Below are 18,191 nucleotides of genomic sequence, written 5' to 3'. Positions count from 1 at the left end.
CTAGTATGTGACTAGCAGTTACAAATACATTCTTCATGTATAAGGCTATTCACTGCTACGCGTCGGAGGGTAGGGACACCAGATCCATAATAGACTGTATCATAACCGACTTTGAATTCAGGAAATCAGTTAGGAATATACGGGTACTCCGGGGACATTTTGGTGATACAGATCTGTAGTGAAGTAAGTACCTCTAGGCCTGGCATAGAGAAAGTGATATCTGTCTGCAGACGAATAAGAGTAGAAAATCTCCAGGACAAGGAAATTAGACAAAAGCACATGGACATGAACGGTGAAAAGTTCTAAACAATGGACAGTACACAGGTTCAGGATAGATGAAGGGAATGGGTGGGATACAGGGATGCTGTAGTAGAAACAGCAAGGGAATGCCTAGGAACAACTGTGTGTAAAGATGGGAAAAGGCGAACATCTTGGTGGAATGAGAAAGTGAGAGCAGCTTGTGAACGTAAAAAAGAAGGTGTATCAGAAATGGATTCAAACAAGTCCTGATGCAGAAGAAAGAAACAGAGTGAAACAAGTAGCTGTTGAATTCAAAAAGATAATAATAATGTTATTTGATTTACGTTCCACTAACTACTTCTACGGTTTTCGTTGACGCAGATGTGCCGGAATTTAGTAGCATGGGAGTTCATTTACGTGCCAGTAAATCTACCGACATAAGGCTGACGTACTTGAGCACCTTCAAATACCACCGGATTGAGCCAGGCTCGAACGTGCCAAGTTGGGGTCAGAAGGCCAGCGTCTCAACCGTCTGAGCCATTCAGCCCAGCAAATCCAAAAAGAAGTCGTGGGAACATTTCGGTTATAACCTGGAAGGGCCAGATCAAGCTGCAAGGAAACCTCTCTGGACAGTAATAAAAAATCTTAAGAAGGAAGGGGAAAAAAAAGAAATGAATAGTCATTTTGGGTAAATCAGGCGAACTCATAATAGATCCTACGTAATCACTGGGCAGGTGGAAGGATTATTTTGGAAATCTTTTCAACGTAAAAGAAAATCTTCCTGGTGACATAAACAACCGAGCTCATGGAAAGGATGATGATGTTGGTGAAGTGAAAAGGAGGTACGTATATTCCACTGTCATAAAGCAGCAGAAACAGATTAAATTAGACCTGAAATGATGAAGTATAGTGGAAAGGAAGGGATGAAATTTATTTTTAGGGTAATAAAATTAGTATGGGGTGTTGTTAAGGTACCTTCTGATTAAACAAAAGCAGGTAACAGGAAGGGTTGCAACAACTAGCGAGGTATCTCACTGATCAGTTTACCAGGCAAGGTGTTCACTGGGATCTTAGAAGGTAGGATTTAAACTGTTTTGGTTTCAGACCATAGAGTGCCTGTCAGGATCAAATTGTCAGTATGCACACCCCCCCATGGCACTACAGCCCTTGAAGGGCCTTGGCCTACCAAGCGACCACTGGTCAGCCCGAAGGCCTGCAGATTACGAGGTGTCGTGTGGTCAGCACGACGAATCCTCTCGGCCGTTATTCTTGGCTTTCTATACCTGGGCCGCTATCTCACCGTCAGATAGCTCCTCAATTCTAATCACGTAGGCTGAGTGGTCCTCGAACCAGCCCTCAGGTCCAGGTAAAATCCCTGACCTGGCCGGGAATCGAACCCGGGGCCTCCGAGTGAGAGGCAGACACGCTAACCCTACACCACGGGGCCGGCTTTCAGTATGCACCAGTTAACTGAAAAATGCTACGTGAGGAATAGACATTTATATTTATGTTTCGTAGATTTAGAGAAGGCATATGACAAAGTACCGAAGGAAAAGATTTCCGCCGTACTGAGGGTCTTTGGGATTAAGGGTGGATTATTATTAAAATCAATCAACGACATTCATGTTGATAATTGGGCTACAGTGAGAACTGATGGTAGAATGAGTTATTGGTTCAAGGTACTTACAGAGGTAGACAAGACTGCAATCTTTCATCTTTTTTTAAAAATAGTTTATATGGATCATCTGGTGGAAGGTATTAAGTGGCAGGTAGGGATTCCGGGAGGCAGATTGTGCGGAAAGCCTGCAGTCTAATATCTTGGAACTTGAAAATAGGTGCAATAAGTATTGTAGGAAAATAAGCCTTTCTAAGACTAATTGATGTCGGTAGGTAAGAAATCCAGGAGAACTGAATGTCGGATTGGAGATACAGCTGGAACAGGTAGATAATTTCAAGTATTTAGGATGTATGTTATCCCAGGATAGTAGTATAGTAAGTGAGATTGAATCAAAGTGTAGTAAAGCCAACGCAGTGAGCTCGCAGTTGCGATCAACAGTATTATGTAAGAAGGAAGTCAGCTCCTGAAAAAAAAACCTATATTTAAATCGGTCTGTTTTCAGACCAACTTTTATTTACGGGAGTGAAAGCTGGGTGGACTTAGGATATCTTATTCATAAGCTATAAGTAACAGACATGAAAGTAGCGAGAATGATTTCTGGTACAAACAGGTGGGAACAAAGGCAGGAGGGTACTCGGAATGAGGATATCAAGGCAGAGATAGGAATGAACTCGATGGATGAAGCTGTACGCATAAACCGGCTTTCGTTGTGGGGTCATGTACGGCGAATGCAGGAGAAATATATTGGACTTCGTTATGGAGGGTAAGACGAGCAGAGGGAGACCAGTACGACCGTGCTTAGACTCAGTTTTTAACGATTTAAGGATAAGAGATTTAGAAACAAACGAGGCTACAGTACCAGTTAAAAGTAGAAGATTGTGGCGGCAATTAGTATATTCATGCTGAAAGGCATAGCAGTGAGTAATTATGATGACAAAACAAAACAAACCAGAACAGACAAAATTAAGATACTTCAAGACACACACACACACCATGCTTTAGACCAAGATTAATAAAAGGTCTAATGTAAGGTTGTTTTCAGTTGAAGAATGAAATAGTAAATAAATAAATAAATAAATAAATAAATAAATAAATAAATAAATAAATAAATTGATGAAGTAACCGATAAAATTATTAATAATTAAATAATGAAGTAGCGGATAACATTATTATCACGTCACCCAGTGGTGGTCGCACGTGATATAGAACCTCCCCGTGGGTCCACGTCCCACACTGCCGTTGAAAATAGACTTCTCGCAGTTCGCGTGTCGTAGATATTGGGTAGGGTATAAATACATTGGAATGATAAGTGTTCTCCCATCAAGCGAAGGATGGAGTTTTATCTGCAATTGAAATGAATACATTAGGTTGCACGAATGTGTCCGCTATTGTTGTGCGAAGATTGATCACCGCCACACCGCAATCACTCTCTTTTGTTGCTATATTAGGATACACTCTAGATGGTCGCCTCATTCCTCATGATCAAGTCTTCGTCAGACAATTTTATAAAATGTTTGATATCAAGTTGATAAAAGTTTACTTGGGAAGACGGTTGTTTATATCTATAGCAATAAATAAAAGTCGAAGTCGTATGGTGAGTCCGGAGCCCAAAGCATAACAGACACACCATCATACCGAGCGAGTCCCGCAAGCGTTGACGTGCTTCGTGCATGGCACGGTCACCGGGTGCCCGTAGAAAAATTAATCAACTTCAATGAATGGATAATCAGATTTAAAAAATAACATTTAGTGCCTACCCCATTAGAGAATGTGTTGAAAATGCTCTCAAGACAACGGTTGTGGCACGTGATCATGTGCCGGTCCATTTTCTGCAATTCTGCTTCATGAATGTTCAAAATTTAGGTGCGGATTGCAATTTACAGTTCTTGTACACTTTCAAAGAAGAAGTAAAAGGGCGAGCTGCCCTCTCTCCTCGAAGACATCACATTCAGTCAGCTGAGGAAACCGCTTGTTCCATTTATCGGTCAGAATTAATTGTGTCGTTTAAAAAATTAGCCCTGCAATCCTTTGAACAAATTTCATGAATTATTCTTGGATTCACAACTGACCAATACTGTTATTATGCGAATTTATACGTCCTTGCAAATAAAAGCGCGTTTAATCAGAAAACAGCATTGATTCAGGATTTAATTCATAAAAATGAACTGGATCTGACATTGTTTGAGGAGGGGCTGTTTACTGAAAGAAGGAATAGAGGGAATGGTGAAAGGCAAAAAAAAAAAAAAAAAAAAGAGGAGGAAGGAAAATATATCAAACGCTCGACAACTCAACTTCACAGGAAAGAAATATTCGAATGTGAAGAACTTGATTATGGACAGGCAAAAGTGGAAGAGGTTTATTCCATGACAAGACCTCCCATAAGGCAGAATTCGTGAATGATGATGTTGACAGACTGAAGGCAGTCATGTTTCCTTGCGGCTTAAAGTTTACATTTCTATGATTTCTATTAGTTTTTCTTACCGCCTCCGTGAAGAAGAATATGGGCCAGGTTTCTTAAAGATTTTCGCGGATCACTCAAATCTTCCACAAATATTCCCTTTTTTGTTTAAGTGGATTTTCAGAAAACGAATTGTGCGTTCTGCGTGTTCCTTTACTTTTACAGGTGAATCCACATACCAATTCTCACGTCTGTAATGTGTTACGTTTTTGAGATGTATTGTAGATATCCTCGTTTTAAAAATTCACCCCCTTTGCCGCTCCTGTCCACCCCCTCTTAAGTAGATTTTCCAAAAACAAAAAAATACGAGTTTCTCTATTTTTCAAGGAGATTCCAAATACCGAATTTTCATGACTGTAACATCTTCAGTTTTTGAGATACAAGTATCCTCATAAAAGGTATTCAACCACTTTTTCATCTTTTTGCACCTCCTTAAGAGGTTTTTCCGAAAACAAAAAATACGTGTTTTTGCTTATTTTTAAAGGAGATTTCAAACACCAATCTTCACGTCTTTAAACTGTTAAGTGTTTGAGATATAGATACACTCATTTTAAAAATTCACCCCCTTTTCACCCCCTTAGCGGTGGAATATCAAAAAATTCTCCCTTAGTGAGCACCCACATTGTAATATAGATGCATACTCAAAATTTCATTTCTTTATGTCCAGTAGTTTTGGCTCGGCGATGATCAGTCAGTCAGTCAGTCAGTCAGTCAGTCAGTCAGTCAGTCAGTCAGTCAGTCAGTCAGTCAGTCAGTCAGTCAGTCAGTCAGTCAGTCAGTCAGTCAGTCCATGTTATTTTATACACACACATATATATATATACTAGCAAATGTACCCGTGCTTCGCTACTGTATTCTACATTGTATACGGATATCAAGTAAATTACTGTATATGCAGTGAATAAGAATTTTTTAAATTGCTCGTCTCTTAGCATTACCCAGAAACAGCAGGGAGAGGTTGTTTCCAATGTAAAGTGCGAGTTGCGGAGTTGTGATGATAACGGCAGGCTGAATTGCCCACTACCATTCACAGTCGAGTAGGTAAATTTTCATTATAGTGGGAGGCCCCATTACCTAATGCACGGTCACAATCGATTTGGGGGAATTTTTGTTACAATGACAGGCGCCCTTCCCTACTTCCAGACAGATCAAAGTTGAGGAGTTTATATTATAATAGCAGGCGTCTTCCCTACTGCCAGTCAAAATTGAGTTGTGCTGTTATCATTATAATGACAGGCCTCTTTTCCTAATGACAGTCACACCGAGCTGGTGAGTTTGCATTATAATACCAAAGCCACTATGCTTAATGCAGTCACATTTTAGATGGGAAAATTTGTTTTGTAATGGCGGGCACACATACCTACTCCCCAAACACAATCGTTTAGGGGAGTTTTGAACAAAATTGCATGCTCCCTTGACTTCCTCCGAGTCAAATCGAGAAGGGAATAATTAATTACAATGGTAGTCCCTCCTTACTAATGCTAGTAACAAAGGGGTTGGCGAAGGATCGCATTCCTACTGCCAGTCAAAGTCGATGTGGAGAGTAATGATTACAATAGCAGACGCCCTCCTGCCGAGAGTCACTGTCGATGAAAAATAATTATAATGGCAAACACACCATTTCTACATCGCTACAAATCGACTTCAGTGAATATATTGAAACGGGAACGCCCTACGAGCATTCACGTTTCATTCATTTATTAAGAGGAACTCGCTAACACCCGGCCGTAAGCATTTAAAACTTGCGCCGAGTGCACAGGCATTGTGGGAACTGCAAGCAAGCTCGCGCTGTTCCAGAACACCGGCCAAGGTCAAGCGACGTCACGCAGAAGGTTCTTTCGTGTTCCATGGCATGGCAGCATGAACGAAATGTGATATCAATTTTTCAATAACGTCACCTTGCAGGCAGGAATAATGAACGCTGCTAGCCGAAATTTCATGTCAATCGGTGTAAAGATGGCCAAGATATAAAATTTTCTTGGGGCCCACATGTGTAGCCACGCTCACCGACCTTCGGCAATATAAGCGAATCGCCAGCCTGGGGTAAAGCAGAGTGTGTGCAGTGTGAGCAGTGTGCAGCTGAAGTGTGCCGTAGGCAGAGAGAGTGAGGGGAGTCGACAGTAAGCCGTGAGTTCAGTGTGTGTGTGCAAGTAAGCACGTCGCGATATAATTCGTCATTCGGTCCGGCTGTATACTTGAGTTCAGAAACGTTAGTGTTAGAAGCTTTCTCCGTGGGCTTGAACTTTGTGCATGAACAAAAACGTAATTTCATTTTATCAGTCTGTACGACTGGGCGATTATATTTCGTTTGTGGACTATGAGTGTTTCTAGCATAAACTGTGCCAACCTTGATTTCATTTAAAGACTGTGTTTCTAGCATAAACTGTGCCAACCTTGATTTCATTTAAAGACTGTGTGAAAACAGCGATAGTGTTTCTAGCATAAACTGTGCCAACCTTGATTTAATTTAAAGACTGTGTGAAAACAGCGATAGTGTTTCTAGCATAAACTGTGCCAACCTTGATTTCATTTAAAGACTGTGTGAAAACAGCGATAGTGTTTCTAGCATAAACTGTGCCAACCTTGATTTCATTTAAAGACTGTGTGAAAACAGCGATAGTGTTTCTAGCATAAACTGTGCCAACCTTGATTTCATTTAAAGACTGTGTGAAAACAGCGATAGTGTTTCTAGCATAAACTGTGCCAACCTTGATTTCATTTAAAGACTGTGTGAAAACAGCGATAGTGTTTCTAGCATAAACTGTGCCAACCTTGATTTCATTTAAAGACTGTGTGAAAACAGCGATAGTGTTTCTAGCATAAACTGTGCCAACCTTGATTTCATTTAAAGACTGTGTGAAAACAGCGATAGTGTTTCTAGCATAAACTGTGCCAACCTTGATTTCATTTAAAGACTGTGTGAAAACAGCGATAACGTTTCTAACATAAACTGTGCCAGCCTGCATTTCATTTAAAGACTGTGTCTATCCATTGAACTGTGTTCGTAATAAAACTGTGCCGACCTTCATTTCATTTAAAGACTGTGTTTATCCATTTTTCGGAACTGTGTTCGTAATAAAACTGTGCCGACCTTCATTTCATTTAAAGACTGTGTCTATCCGTTGAACTGTGTTCGTAATAAACTGTGCCAACATTCCCTCTTAAAGACAGTATTAACTTGTGGAATACGGTATCGTAATTTCTTTCCGAGGGACCATGCCAATTCCCATCATAACCTGTTCAGAATCACGTATGATGTTAAGTGCCAGTGATAATCTTCTAAAAATTACGACGTAACAGAACTTGGACTGTCGTTTATTTCAACAAGTGTGTGAATATTGTGCTCATGGTGTACAGTGCAGAGACTGTACCCGGTGAATTTAATTTTCTTTGTGAAGTGCTTAATCACTGCACCTCGGAAGGTCCTAGATTGTTTTCGTTTGTTTATTATTCCAAATACGATAATTCCTTCCATCTTATTCTCATGGAACTGTGACTCTGACTTTATCCTTGCTGCTAAAGTGCGTTCAACATCATTGACTGTGGGAACTATTTCGGTGTGCTTCGCCTTAGAGAGATGTCACACCAGAGTCCCATGACGTCCGATGTGGAAGCTCCACATTTCCCCGTTCCTGCCTTAGGTTCGAGTCGTCATCAACACTAATACAGAGAAAACACCAACGACGGAAGACAACGCCGACGCCGACCGCAAGACGACGCAGCCGCCGCAGGACGACGTCCCCTCCACGCCTTCAAGGACAACTCCACGATTCAGCTGTAAAAGGTGACATAATTCTTTGCATATCCATTGAATAAACTGAAGGATCCACTTAATCATTAAAAAAAATTTCACTACCCTTCTCTCTCTCACTCTCTTAGCATGGGCCGTACACGCCTTGTCGTTTCTCATGCTCTCCGATAAACTGAAGTACGGGCGTTCCTGTTTCAATATATACATCGACATACGAAGTATATGCATGTTTACAATATTGCAAACCCTCATTTATAGATTAAGTGCTGCTAAACGATACATCATATCGATAAACGGATTGTACCATAAGACGCCTCATTTAGCGATCTAAATGGCTGGTCTAAACATATTTTCTCCTGTCTTATCTATTTATGGGTAAAATTGAGTTACAAACGATGATTAGGGTGAAATTTGGGTAAGGTTTTCTCACAGTGCATTACTTTCAGGTACTAATATGGCAGCTACTAACATAGAATTTGGCTCACGTATGGATACTGGGTGGACCAATGTTCGTGCAGAATTAGATGATTCTATATTTCGTATAAGTGATTCGAACTACGAATTATACGTGTACAAAGAGAAAAATTCGGTATAATCGAGAAAAAGAGATCAATCTAACTTATAAGGAATAGAGATACGACGAAACGTCATTGGACCAAAGTTGTCGAAACGAAAGTCTGCACCGCCATTAAAATTGCCTCAATATTCCGATATTTTTCGGGGGTAAGATATGAAATATTTAAAGAACTTAGAAGCTTTCCGTCGATTACAGGCTATGACATATAATTTTGTCAAATTTTCTAGCTCGTCTGAGAGATTGTGTCTCAATCTTGTTTCGCGGGGCGGGGGGGGGGGGTAAAATATGAGAACGTTCAGGAAACTAAAGCTAACAAATATGCAGGTGGTCATTATTACACTTGAAACGGATAACTGAACGAAAATTTCGCCAAAATAGTCAATGTACAGACACACGGTCGTTACGATTTTAATTATATTAGATTATCAAAATGTCTAAGACATACCGCTCGGAGAAGAAGTGACCTAACTCACTTGAGCTAATGAAAATGAAATTAATGATTGTTAAGGAGGTGGCCTAGTAATAGGAACTGTTCCGGCATTTGTACATGGGAAACCACAGAAAACTACTCTTAGTGAGGTTCGAACCCACGCGTTTTGCGACTTTATAGCCGCAGCGCGCAACCACTCCACTGGGTGCTAAATATCTTCGATCTAAATTCATCAGAAACTGCAGAGAGAAATCTGTGGACAGAACGTAGCAGAGAGAGCGTTCCGTCTTTTGTAGATCCATTCCAGCATTCTGTATTAGCCTAGTTAAAATTCATTAATACAGTGTTGATGTGAAGTAACATAACGTGGCTGCCGGGGAAAAAACTCGTATGTGAAATATTTTAGCTTAGAACTTTGGCCGGTAAGGTTCTGTCATCTAAAGTGAAAAGAAAAAAAATGGCGTATGGCTTTTAGTGCCGGGAAATCCCAGGACGGGTTCGGCTCGCCAGATGCAGGTCTTTTGATTTGACTCCCGTAGGTGACCTCCGCGTCGTGATGAGGATGAAAAGATGATGAAGACAACACATACACCCACCCCCCGTGCCAGGGAAATTAACCAATGATGGTTAAAATTCCCGACCCTGCCGGGAATCTAACCCGGGACCCCTGTGACCAAAGGCCAGCACGCTAACCATTTAGCGATAGAGCCGGACATCTAAAGTGCAATATTGTGTGAATATTGTCAAGGCATTCTCGCTCTTCTCAATGCATGTGCTGCGGGTCAGTATATCTCCAAAAATATTATCACATAGGAGGTTTTGCCCCGGCAACGACGATAAGGTATTTTATTGACCATTTCCAGTTAACAGTGAAGTTAAACTATATAAATATTCATAATTTTGAACATGAAAACATAATCCAAGTTATTATCAAGATTTTCAGATGGCCATTGAAAATGATAGCACTCATTAATAAATACTGTAATAATAATAATAATAATAATAATAATAATAATAATTGTTACGGAGTTTTGTGGTTTTGCAGAGGTGAAAGAAGGTGCGGGCTGGAATAGGTCTCAACTACAGAAGCAAGAAAGGTGAATTAAAATTTTAACAAGGTTATATTTTAAAAACTTAACAATGGTAGCATAGAATTTTGAGCATACAACAAATAACAACAAGTTAAATCAGGTACACAATTTAGAGAATATTTAACCGGTTCCCACTAGGGGAAATAACAAAAACAATCAGGTATACAGCCGCTGTACCAAAAACCAGTTAAGTAATTTTTACGTATATTGGGCTACGGCCCGAATTCATTAACTCTTGAGCTCTCAGCTCACAATCACAAAAGCTACAGGGCAGAAAACCCCTAAGTACAAGGAGCACTTGCTCCTAATTACAATGTTAAAGAAAAGAGCAGAACCGCTCTCAATATTACAAGCCTATCAAAGGCTGGACCTTCACTTCAGACTGCCCTCAAGGCACACTAAGAAACAGGGGTATTTGATACCCAACCTACAGGGCCTTTACATGAGAAAAACAAAACATCAGGTTAAATTACTGGCCCATAATACAAGATTGAATGGAGGCGATAACTTGCACTCCTACACAAAGCTTTTGTCTAAAAACCTATGTGGCGCTAGGCCGATCAGGCAGGGGCTAATCCCAAGCTAGGGAGGTGACTAGTATGGAAAACATTAATATATTAAGGAAGAGAAGAAACGGTTACGAATACGTAGTCACCTCAATTTCAAAATGAAGGGGAGCTCGAGAGGGTGAAGCACTCTCTATCCCCGCTTTCAAGTTCAAGAAAAATGAAGTTTACCAGGAAAAAGGATTTACATGTTGTATGGTTTACATATTAAAGGTTTCGAAGCTTCCCCGAGAGTTAAACTGCTGAGCTAGCAAGAAATAAAGATGTTAAAAGGCCATTACCTTGATGAAGAACTGCTGCCTGAAGAACGAGGCGCTTCCCGTCCCTGCTACATATCCCTGCTGAGCTAGCAAGAAATAAAGATGTTAAAAGGCCATTACCTTGATGAAGAACTGCTGCCTGAAGAACGAGGCGCTTCCCGCCCCCTGCTACATATCCACACACTTAGAAAGATGTAATACGAATGGCCCGGAGACAAGAAAATCAGCAGTTTATATATCCTCGTGGAACATTCGAGACCTTTCAGAAATGATTAGACACACCCCTTTCGCTTTTATTGGATCGCTTAGAGCAACATACCTATGTCGAAGAAGATGTAGATGATTGGTTGAAAATAAATTAAAGAAATTTGGGATTGGCTAAATTCAAAACAGGCGGAAAGAAAGGATTGATGTTGCCAACCCAAAAATAACAGACCAAATAGAGTAAAAGCAAAACTTATGAATACAAAATTTCTTCAAGAAGGTTCATTCCTTCGCACCAGAGTGCGTAATCATAGTTTTTAGTAGAGACATCTGGTAGAGAATGTCCACACTTCTTGATACATGAAAAACAGAAACACCACGAAATTCACATAGAGCCATCTTCGGAGAACCTGTTGAGGTAATACAGTTTGTTAAAGTTCAGGCTTTCTCCTGTAGAGGAGTTTTCAACTGGCGCAATATTTAAATTCGCGGCGTGGAGGTGTACCGCCCGGTACAATAATAATAATAATAATAATAATAATAATAATAATAATAATAATAATAATAATAATAATAATAATAATAATAATAATAATGGATTTAGGTCCCCTTGAGTACTTTTACGGTTTTCGGAGACGCTGAGGTGCCGGAATTTAACCTCGCACGCCGATAGATATGCCTTTCCTGGTAGGACCTAGTGTTTACAGTGCACTATGTCTTCTGGTATAGGCTAGAGCGATTTTGTTACATTCATAGATCTGTCTCTGTCTTATCCTTGGCTTTGACAATATGAAAGTGACTGAGGCATGAGCGATGCCAATCCTTATGCAGCCAGTCCCTGCTATGAATGGTGTGAAAATGTTGCTCATAGGGTCGGTTGGTGTATGCATTTCGGTGGGCTTGGCAAACTGATATGTAATAGCAACTCTGGCTCGGTGAGGAAAGCAACGGGAAACTACCTCACTCCTCATTTCCCTAGTACGCCTCTTCAGTGATGCCTAGGCGATCTATGACAGCTGATGGCAGAGTTGTTGAGGATCCCTCCAGCGGCATCGCTGACGGACTGAACATACATACATGCATGCATACATACATACATACATACATACATACATACATACATACATACATACATACATACATACATACATACATACATACATACATACGCCGATAGATCTACCGACACGAGGGTGACATGTTTGAGCACCTTGAAATACCATTGGACTGAGCCAGGATCAAACCTGCCAACTTGGGTCAGAAGGCCAACGCCTAAACCGTCTGAGTCATTGAGGCCGGCAATAGCACACACTGTGGTGTAGGGGGTAGCGTGCCTGCCTCTCGCCCGGAGGCCCCGGGTTCGATTCCCGGCCAGGCCAGGTATTTTTCTCCCGACCTACGTGATTAGAATTGAGGAGCTATCTGACGGTGAGATGGCGGCCCCGGTCTCGAAAGCCCAGAATAACGACCGAGAGGATGCGTCGTGCTGACCACACGGCCCCTCATAATCTGAAGGCCTTCGGGCTGAGCAGCGGTCGCTGGGCAGGCCAAAGCCCTTTCAAGGGCGTAAGTGCCGTGGGGTTTGGTTTGGAATAGCACACATTGAAGAACCAGTGGACAGCAAGTTACAGATACAATGACAGTACTGATGGCCTACATTTCTACATAAAAAGCGCTGATCTATTAGTTATGCCTTCCGCATTAGGGAGAAAGGACTACATCAAGCGATAGACAACCAGCTGGCCAGTGACTGGAAAAATCAATTAACGTTATTTTTTATGTATTCCATCTATTGAAGTTACTAATATGTAGATATTCTACGTGTAAGTGTATTCCAAGAAATGTAAAAGTCAGCGTGTTTTAGTGGAGCCATTTGAGAAACAAGTCGAGTAAACAGTGTTTATTAACACAAAAGGATTATTATTTTATTACTGACACACGGAGCTCTCTTGTAAGAGCGGCTAACTGCCCACGACCTCTGCGAACAAACCACTTCTTACAACCTAATATGAAGTGTTTGAATGACGAAGAGGAAACACGAGCACATTTTGTCCTCCTTCGCAGTATTCTATTGAAGTGCACAATACAGTAATACAGGTATTCAAAACGGTAGACAGTACAAAGTATACGATTATTATCGTTGAAGTGATGGACAGACAAACTTTCACAGTTTTCTTCTGTAGTTATTCCAGTTACCGCCAGATGCCAGTGTTTGCAAAATGGCGGTCAATGGTAAAGAGAAAGCGCTTTCTACTTTGAATATCAACACCAGTCCGTTACCGTAGTTCGAAGATCGTTTTCATCATGAAAAGCCGGGCTGAGTTGCACAGACGGTTGAGGCGCTGGCCTTCTGACCCCAACTTGGCAGGTTCGATCCTGGCTCAGTCCGGTGGTATTTCAAGGTGCTCAAATACGACAGCCTCGTGTAGGTAGATTTACTGGCACGTAAAAGAACTCCTGCGTGACTAAATTCCGGCACCTCGGCGTCTCCGAAGACCGAAAAAGTAGTTAGTGGGACGTAAAACAAATAGCATTATTATCATCATGAAAAGAACGGCCCTCCATATTCTTGAATGAAGAACAGTAGAAGTGAAAATCGGAGGCGGCAAGTTTAGGAGAATAAAGAGGTGTGAAAGAACCTCCCAACAAAGATCCATGATGTCATGTTAGCGGCATGCGGCCTTGCATTATTGTGCAAAAGCACCATTTCTTGCATTGCGTCTGAACTTGGGCAGTGGGAACCAAATAGCTGAACACTATACCCTCCACAGTACAGATGTTCGAGTCGTTGTACTCGGCCATTCACATTCTTCAGAGCAGCAGAATCAAAGCGCATTGACAAGCAATTTCTAAAATAGAGCGCTGCACCATGGCTTCAGCGTTGAAAGATGTACTGTGCTCTATTTTTAGAGGGTGGCCCAATTGACCTTGTCAGGTTTTCCCGACGACGCGTATTTTAAGGGACAACTCTATATTTAAGGAAAATGTCCAGCCTCTCTCCTAAATTTTTCACGGGATGCGAATTTCCCATACTTTTAACAGTAAAAAATATGTTACCTCCAGTTCCATAAGAAAAAGGATCCTTTAAACATAATTATTGTGTCGTATGTTCTATTGCCAGTTTTATAATTATTAAAATAGCTGATTATTTCAAATGTTCATATTTTATTTTTATATACTTATTTACAGTGTCCACATTTCCATATAACATTTTAAATTAATGTTTATGATGTGCTGTATATTGTGTCGTTTTGTAGATCTGACGAATCTCATTTTGAATGTTTAGAACATCGATTGAAAATCCAAATGAATGTAGAGTTCCGGTCTGTTTTTTAAAATTCATATGTGATCTGAGAAATCTGGCAACCGCGATGCTATTGTTGCAGGATCTGGTGTACCCCGCCGCAGGCGATGGCAACAATTGGCGGAGTATTGTTATGTCCCTGCTGGTGATCGGCGTGGTGATCGCAGGGATCGTCACAGCCATCTACCTGCTGGGATACGTGGACGAGCTTCTCTATTGGAGCGGGCGGCGCATGAAGCTGGGGGAGTATCTCCAGGGTGACCTGAACCCCAACAGACTGCCCCCGGCGTGGATCAGCCACACGCACTTCGTCTTCCAAGCGGATGATGGCAGCCTCAGAGTCCTCGATACCTCCAACGACTCCGTCACCCTCCTTGTCACCAACCACACGCTGGTACGTACAAGTTCTGTTCTGTCAATGACATACCTTCAATTACGACAAACATACTTCCATAATTCACAGCGACTTTCCAAGTGCCTAAACGGGAAACGTTAGAGATGTATCAAGATCTGGTCGTCCGCATTAAAGTACTCAATTGATTGCTCAAGTATTTGTAGAAACTCCCCAAAAGTCATCCAAGAAGTCACTTTGTTATATCTCGAAGGAGCCTGCAGAGAATCCTAAAAGATATACAATTAAAGACTTCTTGCCCAAAATTACGTGAGAAGATTATGCTAACAGAAGACGAGTTCTATGAGTGTTTTGTAGCAGATCCAAATTCTTGGATATGGATGCGCAATCTTCAAAGTAAATGGACGCGCTAATCCCACAGTTGTGGTCATTGGCCCGTGAGATAATGGAATAATTTCAAGTATCGCATTAACACGACCTTATTTATTTATGGAAATGTCGCACAACTGTATATTATCTGAGATGTAAGTCAACCACAGTCAGCATTATATTTGGCTCCACCGCACTTTGCATTGACCGTTCGCAACTTTTGGACAGCACATTTAAGGACGGCCGCCACGCTCTTGGGATTTTAGTGTGTGGGGAATTGTATGAAATATAGTGGTCACAAATTTAGATGAACTGAGAACATCGAACGAAAATCTATTTCATGCCATTAATTTCATTTATAATCCCAGAGGGTCCCGGGTTCGATTCCCGGCCGGGTCAGGGATTTTAATCTCTTCTGATTAATTCTTCTGGCTCGGGGATTGGGTATTTGTGTCCGTCCCAACACTCTCCTCTTCAATATTCAGACAACATACCACACTACCAACCACTACAGAAACACGCAATAGTGATTGCATCCCTCCATATAGGGTTGGCGTTAGGAAAGGCAACCAGCTGTAAAACACGCGACCCAACAGGTGTGGGGAAAAGCGGTAGGAAAAGAAGAAGAATTAGTCTGTAAGTCGTTGTATTGAACAATCGTTGTCTTAATGATTGTGAAGGGGAAGTGACATTTTTGCCACCCTGTATGTTCTCCCATTCCAGTAGTTGGGTTGAAATGTTACTCAGAGGAACGAGTAATGCCATAGGGTAATTAAAAGTTTATGAAGTTTAGGAAGAGACATGGAGATCACGGTTCTGTGTAACAAGGTCTTGAGCCGACTACTAGCGAGGTTCCTCCGTGGCCGGATATACAGTGCGACTAGATGTATTCCGTAGATCCAGAGTGAACACGGACGCCTCTGCTCATCGGAGGTATTTCCGGGACTTTGATTCACCACTATCAGAACGCACTACGTGTCTTCAACTGACGGTTCTAAGACGGGAGAAAATGTTGGCTCCTCTTTCGTCTCCGGCAATGTTAGCGTTTATATACTCCGTAACTCTTCACTTTGTGTATTGAGGGCGCCGACATTGCACTGGGAGAGACGTGTCGTTCTCGCTATAAGAGGAGTTGCATAGTTGATCGCTGGACAGGGCAGATATAAGAAACAACTAATTTCAGTAATACTTAGGCCCATTCTCAATCCGAAATTAATGCCAGATTTCCTTTCAGTGTAATTTTCTCGAAAGTAACTTACAGTAGAATTCAAAGCCTTTAAAATTTAGTGCTACCGGAGACTAATACGTATCCCATGGACTGACAAATGTACAAAAAAAAGCATCCAACATCAAAGAAGCGGGAATTCAGAAGCGAATGCGTGAGGTTTCTTTGGCCATATCGTAAGAAGAGACAACGTGGAACTCTTGATGTTAAGGGCAAAGTGAATGGCAAGAGACGCAGAATTCGAATTCACCGCAGATGTGCCAAATATTGCAAGAAATGTTGGACTGTGTGCACGCATTCACGAGGCACATGTGCACTTCGTTCTAATAACACTTAGAAACTTTCAGGTTCATTTTGTGATAAAGTATTTAAAATATTTATTGTCTGAACCAATAATGTGAGATTTGCCCTGAAAACGTATTCTTACCACTCAGTAAACTCAATATGTTTGCATTTGGGAGATTTCGGAAATGTATCATGTTAAAATCTCTATATAAAATAAGAGTTTTGTCTGTGCATTGCTCAGAATTTAAAAAGAATCGTATTTCTGTATCGGTCATGTCCACAGTAACAAGGAAATGTACTTTAAAATTTTCCGTAATTTCTGTCCGTCTGTCTGCCTGTGTGCCTGTCTGTATGTATGTATATATGTATGTATGTATGTACGTGCATCACGAGAAAATGGCTGAAGAGAATTTAATGAAAATGGGTATGTATAGTCGGGGAATTGAGTTACAACAATCTAGGCTATAAATGATTTTATTCACGCTGAGTGAAATGGTAGTTTAGGGGAAGGCCTAAAATGTAATTCTCAAATATTTATGTTATTAGTGGTCTAACCGATAAATACTGCATAAAAAAGTTATAGAGAATTAAATTGCTGACAATTTAAGTCTTATACATTTTTACCGTACCGGCTAAGATAACAGAGATATTCATTAATGTGAATTGTTGTTGCTAAGTCCAAGCCACGAAAAAATGGCTGAAGAGAATTTAATGAAAATCGGTATGTAAAGTTGGGGAATACGAAACTACAGTCTAGGCGATAAGTAATTTTATTTACCCTGGAAGGTACGGTATGGTAGTTTAGGGGAAGACGCCTGAAATTTAATTTTTAAATACCTATGTTATTGGTCGTATAGAAGAGTAAATAGCTATGCAATTTACAATCTTACCCAAAACGTGTACACTACTTAACCTAGAATTGTGTATACAATGTAGAAGCACGGGTACATCAGCTAGTATACCATAATTTCGAAAATATTTGCACTATTTTTCACTCGTTACGGTGATCTATGAAGCACGTTTACACAATTCCTTCCTGTATATCACCCTCCCGGATCCCCACTTTTTCCACTTTTCTTGTAGACTAGGCATCCTGTGTGCCAATCTGCTTCGATTCATCCTCTTAATGTTCCCATAAAATTACAGTCTTCCTTTCCTCATAGTAGTTTTTATCTTCTCAACTTCTTCATAAAATTCACTATTCGGTCTCAATTGGAACATGGGTTGTGAATCTATCGACTTCTTTGGACCTAAGATTTTTCTAAGGAATCTTCTTTCCCTTTTTTCAATGACTGGGTCCGTTACCATCTCATGATTTCGGCCGCATTATGACACTGTGCTCTGACCACCGTACAATAATGTTTTAGTTTTGCTTCCATGGATATGGACTTGTATTTATAACTTCCGTGACGTAGTGTAAAAGCAATTTCCATCTTTCCCACACTTCTACTTATAGCTTCT

At 40.9% G+C, this 18,191-nt stretch overlaps 1 protein-coding gene across 1 annotated transcript in view; it reads left to right on the top strand.

Moving 5' to 3' along the window:
* Positions 1-18,191, top strand: part of LOC136872592 (inactive dipeptidyl peptidase 10) — a 782,685-nt gene that overhangs the window by 533,817 nt on the left and 230,677 nt on the right. The window contains exon 3 of the mRNA XM_067146389.2: positions 14,582-14,893. Coding sequence (XP_067002490.1) covers positions 14,582-14,893 — 312 coding nt within the window. The remainder of the gene's footprint in view (positions 1-14,581; positions 14,894-18,191) is intronic.

This window comes from Anabrus simplex, chromosome 4 (genome assembly GCF_040414725.1).
Source record: "Anabrus simplex isolate iqAnaSimp1 chromosome 4, ASM4041472v1, whole genome shotgun sequence".
Lineage (NCBI taxonomy): Eukaryota > Metazoa > Arthropoda > Insecta > Orthoptera > Tettigoniidae > Anabrus > Anabrus simplex.
This window is presented reverse-complemented; position numbering and strand designations above follow the sequence as displayed.